This window comes from Elephantulus edwardii, unplaced genomic scaffold, assembly GCF_000299155.1.
Source record: "Elephantulus edwardii isolate Elephantulus edwardi_28Jun2011 unplaced genomic scaffold, EleEdw1.0 scaffold00037, whole genome shotgun sequence".
Lineage (NCBI taxonomy): Eukaryota > Metazoa > Chordata > Mammalia > Macroscelidea > Macroscelididae > Elephantulus > Elephantulus edwardii.
The window spans coordinates 20,785,546-20,795,976 of record NW_006399787.1 but is presented as its reverse complement, the minus strand read 5'-3'; the positions used below and the strand labels follow the sequence as shown (position 1 = coordinate 20,795,976).

The following is a 10,431-nucleotide window of genomic DNA, read 5'->3' as shown; positions in this document are numbered from 1 at the left end:
TGTTTCCAACTCCTTGCTATTGTGAACAAAGCTGTAATAAACATGGGTGTGCATATATCTGCTTGGATGTCAGTGAAGCCTTGTTTTTTGCCAATTCTTTCAGAGCAACTTGAACTTCCTTCTTCATCACCACAGTCTCTTGCTCATATGTTATTTCATGAAATTCTTCTGTGTCAGCCAATTCCTTCTGATACAGTGACTCCGTGTACTCCTTCTGTCTTCTTTTAATTCTTCTTGGATCAGACCAGGTGCTGATTGTGGGACAGACTACCAACTACTCATATGCAAGTTCAAGCTGAAGTTGATGAAATTAAACCAAATCCACAGGAGCCAAAATATGACTTTGATTTCATCCTACCTGAATTTCAGAATCATCTCGAACAGGTTTGAGGCCTTGAGCACCAATCATTGTAAACTAAATGAGCTCTGGGAGGATATCAAGAAAATCATCCATGTAGAATGTGAAAGATCATTACAAAGGCTAAAGAAGAAGAAAGATCAAGATGGTTGTCAGATGAGACTCTGAATATTGCATTGGTGCTCCAAGAAGCCAAAGCTAAAGGAAGAAATCAAAGCGCTGAACAGAAGATTTCAAAAGGCAGCTGGGGACGACAAAACAAGATACTATAATGAAATGTGCACAGAGCTGGAGTCAGAAAATCAAAAGGGCCGAATTCACTCAGCATTTCTTAAGCTGAAGGAGTTGAAAAACAAATTCAAGCCACGGGTTGCAATACTTAATTATTAGGGGCAGGTGAAGATTACATCTGTGGAAACTTTGTGGGGCCATTCTACCTTGATTCTGACCTCTGTGAGTCAGAATCACCCAGTAGGCAATGGGTTTAATGAGTATATGACACAAAGTTCAATTGTTAGACTTGAGCAGAACAGGTATAAGATACAATGTCTAATCATTCTGGGCATAAATTTGCCAGAACCTGTCAGTATCTTAATGATATAAAAAACAGAGGGCAATGCAGCAGCACAGATAAATCTTATAAATATTATGTTGAGCTGAAGCCAGACACAGAAACGTGTACATAGTGTACAAAGTTAAAAAACTGGTACAACTAAACCATTGTGTATAAGGATACATATTTAGATGGTAAAACCCAAAAAAGGATAAACTTGGAAGATGTGTTTTGTTGAGGAAGGAAGGATGGATGTGTGGTTGGAAAGGGGAAAGTAAGGACATACACTTGACAACTGGACTGATAAACAACATCATGATAAATTAAGAAATGGAAGCCCTTCCATTCTAATTGGGTCAATAATCAAGAAATCAAATGACCTTTTAATTGGACAGATCTGCTGTAAAGACTTCTTTAAGGTTCTGAAAAGCACTTTGATAACTAAGGGGCACCTGACCTAAAAAGAAGACAGAATAATTGGTGTGTTTGAATTGTGCTGTTGGCAAAGAAGGTTTTTAATATACCTTGAATTTCAGAACAACAAAAACAGATCAGTCTTGGGAAAAATAGAATGGGTAGAAGCAATTCTTTCAAGACTTTGGCTCACTAACTTTGGACACGTCAGGAAAGAGCAATCCCTAGAAAAGGGCATGGTGTTTGGTAAAGTTAAAGGTTAGTAAAAGTGAGGGAAGCCTTCACTGAGACAAACTGACATAGTCACCCCAGCAATGGACTCCAACATCCCAAGGATCATGAAGATGGCTTTGTTGTTGTTGTTATGTGCCATCAAGTCACCTGCAACTCATAGCAATCCTGTGTCCAACAGCCCTAAATTCTGTTTGTCGTGTGCCAATCTTATTGTCTCTGACACACCTACTTCTCCATGACCCCAGTCACTGAATCAATCCATCTCATCAAGGGTCTTCCTCTCCTGCACTGTCCCTTCACTCTCCCAAGCATAATGTCCCTCTACAAGGACTTGTCCTGCCTAGTAACATGTCCAAAGTATGTCAGACAAAGCTTCAAAATCCTTGCCTCCAAGGAGTACCCTGGTCTTACCCTCTCTAGGATGAACCTGTTTGTTCTTCTAGCAGTCCATGGTATATTCAGTACTGAAGATGACATAGGACTGGACAAAATTTTGTTCTGTTGTACATAAAGTCATCACGAGTTGTAGCCAACTCATCACCAGCAAGCAGGGTTGGGATGCTGTGGGGTGGGTGCTGGCAAATATTGTGTTACATGTTGAACTGCTTACAGAAAGTTCCAAGGCTCATACTCACTGACCAGCCACTTGACAGGAGAAAGATGGGCCCTCCCCTCCTATAAAGCTTTGCACCATTGGATACCCATCCAGTGGAAGGTTGACATGAGCTGGGATCACCTCAATTTGCAGAGGGTTGGGAGGGGTTGTTGTTGTTGTTGTTGTTGTTTACCTGCATAGTGGTTACATGAAAATCAATTTTAAACTCTTTTGGAAAACTGTTTACTGATGCGTGAGCAACGATGGTGAGACTTCGTTTTTCATGCTTTGAACATGTTATCAGGAGGAACCAGTCCCTGGGAAAGACTTTTGACATATTGACTGCAGCAGGGGCTTAGGAGCAGCAGAGATTATGAGGATGGCACAAGATTGGGCAGGACTTCCCTCTGTTAAACACAGGATCACTGTGAGTTGCAGCTAACTCAGTGGCATGGAAGAGCGTGCATTCTTCTGTACATATACTATATTTCATCATGAGGAAGGTGAAAAATAATTAGTAAAGAAAGTACAGAACTGCCAAAAGGGATTCTATTCCAACTAAAACCAGTTAGCACAGAGGGATAGAGGAGGTCTGGGCTCCCAGGGAGGGTTGGCACTGGATTGGTGGGATATGAACTGTTCTTTTTCAGAGACTTGGCCTTTAAATAATCTTTGTCATTCTGTATCTGAACATGCATGCTAAGTCTTCTAAATCTTCCTTTTTTTTTTCTTCTTAGCTTGAGATGGACAATCAGCACCTGAGAGGCTGTAATCAGCGCCTGGTAGAGCAGGTGGGAGCCCTTCAAGCCACACTAGAAGGTAGGCAGGCAGTTGTAGGTTTTATTGTGGGGTGTGCAGTATGTATGTTAAAGAACTCTCTGACCTCTTATCTGTCTACTTTTGCCCAAACCATAGCTCTTCAGATGCCATCCTCAGAGAAGTTGCCTGTGATGCCCCAGGAAACCCCAGAACAGGATCTTGTTATGTCGGGGCCTCGAATCCAGCCAATGGGGCAGGACAGTGGTCCAGAGACTGAGAGTTCCCTGAAGATAGAAGTGCCTACACCTCCTCCAGGTGCCTTGAAGACCAAGGAATCTGTTCCTGAAGCTGGAAGCTCCTTGGAGGCCTCTGGTTCCAGCCTGGTCTACTCTGGGTACAGAGCAGAGACCAGGACTCCTCAAGCCTATATGAGAAGAGAGGGTTCTTCTGGCCAGCTGCACATGAAGCTTTGTAGGCCAAGATTTGGTTCTGGTTCCTGGAGTGAGGGTCTGGCTAGTGCTCAGGAAGGGATGTTCTCTGGGACAAAGATCTCCACCAGGGAAAGTGGCCCGGGTGGCAGCCTGACCCTTCCAAAGGCACGGGCACCTGGCACCCCACGAGGCAGCGTCCAGCTGGCCAAACGGTACCACAGCCAGCCTCAGGTGGGCCCTGGGCATTTGAACCACCAGGTCAGCACTGAGATTGGGGCCCTCACGGCCCACCACCCCTCTGGCCACCTCAAGGTGAAGAAGACTGGAGTCGACCTCCGGGAGGAACTGGAGAAAATGGAGATGGAAGAGCCACCCACAGCAGGGAAGAAGGATGGACGGGAAAGCCTGAAGATCTCCAGGGCTGACCTGGAGGAGGTGGAGCTGGGGAACAAACCACCCACGCCGCCCCTGCACCGGTTTCCATCCTGGGTAAGAGGCGCTATTGGGGCTGGGCCAAGCTTGTAATGTGGACAATGTTCAGAGTGTGTCCAAGAGCTGAGGTACCGTGAGGCTGCCATTCTCGCATGGCTCTGGGAAGCCAGGTCCACAGAGCCCACCCAGACCACATGCCTCATGAGAGGCAGAGCCAGGGTTCGAAATGACGTGCTCAGGGGCCGGTTCCTGTTTCTTGAGCACTCCTCGTGTGCTGCACACCAAGCTGGGTGCTTCCCACTCATTTTTTTGTGATTCATCCCAGTGCACAGTTTGGTAATTAAGAACATAGGTCCCAGCACCAGACAGCTAGGGTTAAATTGCCAGCTGTGATCCTGGGCAAGTTACTTTACCTTTGCGTCTCAGTTTCCCTTGAAAGGGGATATCCATAGAAAGATGGATCATAGCATCTTCACTGCAGGGTGGTTGTAAGAATTAAATATGTTGATAGTAAAGTACTTAGAATAGTGCTGGTCTGCAGTAAGTGGTATATAACTGTGGGCTGGTTTGATAATGTCTGAGCCTCGGTCCCATTACCTTATTATAACACAAGATAGAGCTGGATAGAATCTCAGGGATAGGATAGAGTATACCTGCACCAAGGTGTTCATAAATGACTTGATAGAAGCCAGGTCATGGTCACTTCAGATAGTTCTCTGTACTGTTCTCTTTACTTTGGTGTCTGACATTTTCCAGGGATAAAAATTTAAAATGAAAACTGGGGGCATAACAACATTTCACAGGTCACTGATAAGGGTAAGATGAGATAAGGGGCATCAAGTACTTAGCACAGCCTGGTATATAAGAAGGACTCAGTGCTTGGATGATGAGCTAAGTAGCACCTACGCAACCTACCAGCGAGACAGATTGACACAGTGGCTGCGTAAATGTGACCAGGTATATCAGAGGTGACAGGGGTGGCACAAGACAGGACAGGGTGCAGATAAGTTGGTCATAGGATCTCTATGAGTCGTACTCAACTCAGCAGCACTTAACAACCACTCACCTTTCTCAACTGGGCCCTCGGACCCAGGAATCAGAAAAACCACTTTGAGGAAAATTTGCCTCATCCTCTTTGCAATCCTCTTGGTAACCTGTGCCTTAGAAAAATGAGGTACAGTGTTCCTTCTGTCTGAGGCCTCTGGGCTGGATAACCTTGTTGAAGGGAGAACTTAAGAAATCACAGTGACCAGAAAGCCCTCTTTGAGAAACCAATTGGGCATGAACCATGTTGGGGACAAGGTGAGTGACGAGTGACAGAAGGGTGTTTCTCAGTCTGAACAGAGTCAGATCTATTGTAGCTACATGCCCATTAACTACTTAAAGACCCCTGTATCCACTCAAATCAATCTTGTTTTTCTGAGTTAAACACTGGGAAGAAAACTCACTGCTTTTGAGCGAGAACCAACTCACAGCTGGCCCTGTTGTGGGTTTTCAGAAGCTGTGGATTGCAGGGGAGGGGACTGCACTTCTTTTTCCCTCAGAACCCCTGGTGTATTTCAACCACTTGCCTTTGGGTTGGCAGCACAATGCCTTCCTCACTTGTACTATGGTTAGGTGCTGTCAAACCACTGTGATTCTTAGGGACGTTATGATCAACAGATCTGAACCCTGCCCTCGTCTGTGCCACCTGGAGCCCCCTGGTATTCTTCCACCCAGCTCCTGTGACTCACTGCAATCACCTGAGCATGTCTCTGCAAGGCTCGAGCCCATTGTTCCAGTCACTGTGTCAGTCCATCTCATTGAGGGTCTTCCTCTCTCTGACCCTCCACTTTCTCTAGTATGATGTCTTTTTCCCAGGACTGGCCCCTCTTGTCTGAGATGAAGTTCCACCAGTACGGCCTCTGAGGAGCAATCTGGTTGCACTTCCTCCGAGTTTGTTCTTTCAGCAGTCCATGGTATATTTAATACTCTTCACTAACACCTCACTTCAAAGAAACCATTTCCTCTTCTGTCGTCTTTATGCATTGCCCAACTTTCAGATGCATAAGAGGCAAATGAAAATACCTTGGCTTGGATCAGGCACACCTTAGCCTTTAAACTGACATCCTTGCTCTTTAGCACCTCAAAGAGGTCTTTGACAGCAGATTTTCCCCATGGTCTTTTGATTTCTTGACTGCCTCTACCATAAGTATTGATTGTGGATCCAGCTAAAATGAATTTGTTGGCAACGTCAATCTTTTCTCCACCTATCATGCCTTTTGGTGCAGCAGTGAGGATTTTGGGTGTGCTTTTTTTTTTTAATGTTGAAATGTAACTAATACTGGAGCTGTAGCCTTTGATCTTCTGTTGTGTACCATCAAGTAGGAACCATCCCATAGCTGAAAACAGGGTTTTCAAAGCCAGTTTATTGCATGGGAGGACATTGTCCATCCTTCTTCTGCGGAGCAGCTGGCAGAGTAGCTTCTTGTCACTAGGCTACCAGAGCTCCCATCTGCTCTTTTGCAGCAAGTGCTAGCCACCAGATAAGATTTTTTTTTTTGTCTAACAGTCCTAAGTATGGTAGAACCTAAATTTCTCTGGCTTCAAGTTCAATGCCTCTGGATAGTTAGAATCTTGTCCTTGGTTTCAATTCCATAGTGCCCCTCACAGGAATCATCTGTTTGGGGGGGGGGGGACCTTGTGGGTTTTTTTGGCAGATCTTACAATGTGGACCCAGTTTGTCCTGTGTAAACATACCTTGAAACACAACCTGATGGCCACAGGAATTCAACCACCCCAGCCTCCACTTTAGGGCCCCTCCTTGAATTCCCTTCCTCCTGCCTTCCATCTCTATCTCCCCACCCCTTTTTATCTTAGAATCTCATCCTCCCCTAATTTCCCCTTACTGCTGTTCTGCTTTGGGGCCTCAGTGCCTCTGCCACTTCCCCTCAAGCCAGACTTGCCCCACCTGCCTTGGCCCCACCAAGGTGCCCAGCCACCTCCTGGAGCTGGCCTGGCATTCCTCCGTAGTCAGCAGACCTAGTGACTCACTGCAGTCACATGAGCAGACATGGATAGACCTTTGTTTTCCCAGAAAGAGATATGGGAAAAATTTAGTAGGACCTAGTGAGTTGTGTGGTCAGGGACTGCAGTCTTCAATATGGATTGAGGTTCAACATAAAAAAACCCAGATTCTCACCGCTGGACTGATTGGCAGCATCAAGATGGATGGAGAGGAGATTGAGATTGTTAACACTTTCAGCTTGCTCAGCTCCACAATCAACACTCTTGGCACCAACAGTCAGAAAATGAAAAGGTGAATTGCATTCGGAAAATCTACTGTCAGGGACCTCTCCAGAGTGCTAAAGAGCAATGATGTCTATCTAGAGACTAAGGTGCGCCTGCTCCAGGCCATGGTTTTTGCAGTTCATTGCTATGCATCAGAGAGCTGGTCAGTGACTAAAGATGACAGAAGGATTGATGTCTTTGAGTGTGGTGCTGGAGAAGAGTGGGCTGTCAAGAGAACAAACAGGTTTGTCCTTGAGAAGGTGAAACTGAGTTGCTTCTTAGGGGCAAGGATTTTAAAGTTCCATCTTACATACTTTGTGCATGTTGTCACAAGGGACCAGTCCTCAGAGAAGGACATCATGGTTGGAAGGATGGAGACACTGTACAAAAGAGGAAGACCCTGGAGGATATGGACTGACACAGTATCTAGGGTAATGGGTTTAGGTGAGTCGGAGACAGTGAGACTGGCTCAGGATAGGTCAGTGCTCAGAGCCATCATGCATAGTGTCGCTATGAGTCGACTCGACAGCATGTAACAACAACAACAACAGTGAGTTGTATTTTGGGAGCTCTGGTGGCTTAGTGGAAAGAAGCTGCCCTGCAATCCCGAAGATGTGTGGTTTGAATACACCAGATCCTCCTGTGCCGGTCAGATCTGATTTGACAGTACACAACAACAGTGAGTTGTAGGAGTGTAATTGAAACTATTAGAAGTTTCTGGGTCTGTGGGCCTTCATCAAACCCAGGGCCACCTTAGGGTGATGGAGAGTTGAGGATAGGCACACTCCCTTTAGAAGTACTGTCCACTTAAGGGAATGGAAGAGTTAACCTTGAGGCCTAATCCTAGTGTTATATTCATTAGGGTAGGAAAAATGCCCTAGGTTCTAAATAACTGATTTACAAACTCCATGTCCTTGCCACATGGCACTGACTTTCTCATTATCAACAATGTCAGTGACTAGGAGAGAGAACCTAAAATCCAAGAGCCTCTAATAACTAAACTCTCTCATTACAATTGGGTTGAAACCTACTCTTGGTAGACCCTCTCTATTAAGTTTCTGAAGCTATAAACTGGAAGAGATTGCCCACCTTTCTCCTAAGGAGCTGCTGGTGGACTTGAACAGCCCAAGGTATTGGCTTTGAGTTAGTAATGTAACTCTTTATGAACTAGGCCACCAGAGCTCAGGCTTGATCTTTTCTCCTTGCCAGGACTATACAAGCACTTTGTCTCAAAGGATAGGTGGAAGCAAGAAAGGAAATTTGTAAGGCGCTGGTTATATTCTAGTTGTTTAGTGTTTGCATCAATAATTTCATTTAGTTCTCACATCAGCTTTGAAATGTAAGCCTTATAATTATTACTGGAATGGCCCGTAGACTCCAACTACTGACATTTGGGTTGGCAATCTGATGTGTTATATATAAAGTGTGGTTGTTAGCTACCTTATGAACAATAGACATGAACCGGGCCTTATCCTTGCACCACCCTCATTATCTGATCTGCTCCCGCCCATTGTGGTAACTACTGTGCCAATCCATCTCTTTGAGGGTCTTCTCTTTTGTCCACCTTTCCCACCATAATGTCCTTTTCCAGGGACAAGTTCCTTCAAACAGTATGCCCAAAGTATATGAAATGAAGTTTCACCATCCTTGCCTCTAAAGGGTACACTCGTAGCACCATCTCCAAGACAGATTTGTGTGTTCTTTTGGCAAGTCAGAATTACTCTTCTCCAGCACCATAATTCAAAGGCATTGATTCCTTTTTGATCTTTTGTATTCATCGCTCAACTTTCAGATGCATACCAAGCAATTGAAAATACCACGGCTTGAATCAGGGGTACTTTAGTCTTTAAACTGATATCCTTGCTCTTTAACACTTAAAAGAAGTCTTTGACAGCAGATTTTCCCAATGTAACATGTCTTTTGATTTCTTGATTGCTGCTACCATGTTTGTTGATTATGGATCAAAATAATATTAGTCAACAACTCAGTTTTTTCTCTGTCATACTGTTGCCTGTTGGCTTAGTGGTGAAGATTCAGTTTTTCTGATGTTGAGCTTTAACTCATATTGAAGATTGTAATCTTTCATTTTACTTAAGCAAGTACTTCACTTCAGCAAGTCTTCTTCACTTTCTTCAAGCAAGGTTGTGTCATCTGCACAATGCATGTTGTTGATGAGTCTTCCTCTAATCCTGATGTCTTATTCTTCATATAATCCAGCTTCTCTAATTATTTGCTCAGCATATAGACTTAATAGGTGTGGAGAAAGGATGCAGGCCTGATGTATACCTTCCTGATTTTAAATCATGTTGTATTCCCTGGTTCTGTTTGGACAGCTGCTTCTTGGTCATGGTATAGGTTGTGCATGAGCACAATTAAGTGTTTTGGGATCCCTTTCTTTTCAATATTATCCATAATTTGTTATGATTCACACAGTCAAAAGCTTTTTTCAAATAAATAAGACACAAGTAAGCATCTTTTTAATATTCTCTGCTTTCAGCCAGACTCCATCTGATATCAGCAGTGATATCCCTTATACCACAGCCTCTTTAGAATCCAGCTTGAATTTCTGGAAGTTCACAGCTGATGTACTGTTCTAGCCATTTTTTTTAAAATAATCTTCAGCAGGGTTTGAAATGTATATGATATTGGTGATAATTGCTTGATAATTTCTACATTCTGTTGGATAGCCTTTTGTTGGAATGGAACCAGATCTTCTAGATGGTTTACTAGGTAGCATTTTTCCAAAATGGTGATAAGAGACAGGTGAGCAAGTCCTGAAATACCTCAAATAGTATTCCATCCATTCCTGGGGTCTGTCTGTTTGCCAAAGCCTTTATTGTAGCTTGAACTTCTAGTTTGGTTTTGTTCTTTTTTTAAATAAAATTTTGTTTTATACTGGCTACTTACAAAGTTCATATACATTGCTTTTCACACTGGGTATTTCCCATTTCCTCTACCCACCCCTCCCTTTAACCATCAAATTGTGTGACTCTCTGATTACTCCCCTGCCCATCTTCACCCCTCTGCTCCTAAACTCCTCACCTTGGATCCACAGACACGTTTTACTAGTTATCTATTTTTACAATAATGGTCTTATACAGTATTTGTCCTTATGGGACTGAGTTAGTTCATTTAGCATTATGCTAAATGCTTTCCAGTCTCTCCCAAGTTAGGTATTGATTTTCAAAATCGTTGCTCCTGCATGCTGTGTAGTATTCCATCGTGAGAGTGTACCATAATTTCTCAGTCCATTCTATTGTGGTTTGACATTTGGGCTGTTTCTGGGTTCTTGCAATGGTGAATAATGCTGCTATGAACATTGGTGTACATTACCACTGGGTTTTGATCATGTGCTGCTTCCTGAAATGTTTCTTTTTCTTTCTTT

General features: G+C 43.9%; 1 protein-coding gene across 1 annotated transcript in view; it reads left to right on the top strand.

The window, feature by feature from the left end:
* PLEKHH1 (pleckstrin homology domain containing, family H (with MyTH4 domain) member 1) overlaps positions 1–10,431 on the top strand; it is an 84,452-nt gene that overhangs the window by 46,297 nt on the left and 27,724 nt on the right. The window contains exons 5-6 of the mRNA XM_006884760.1: positions 2,892–2,973; positions 3,070–3,833. Coding sequence (XP_006884822.1) covers positions 2,892–2,973; positions 3,070–3,833 — 846 coding nt within the window. The remainder of the gene's footprint in view (positions 1–2,891; positions 2,974–3,069; positions 3,834–10,431) is intronic.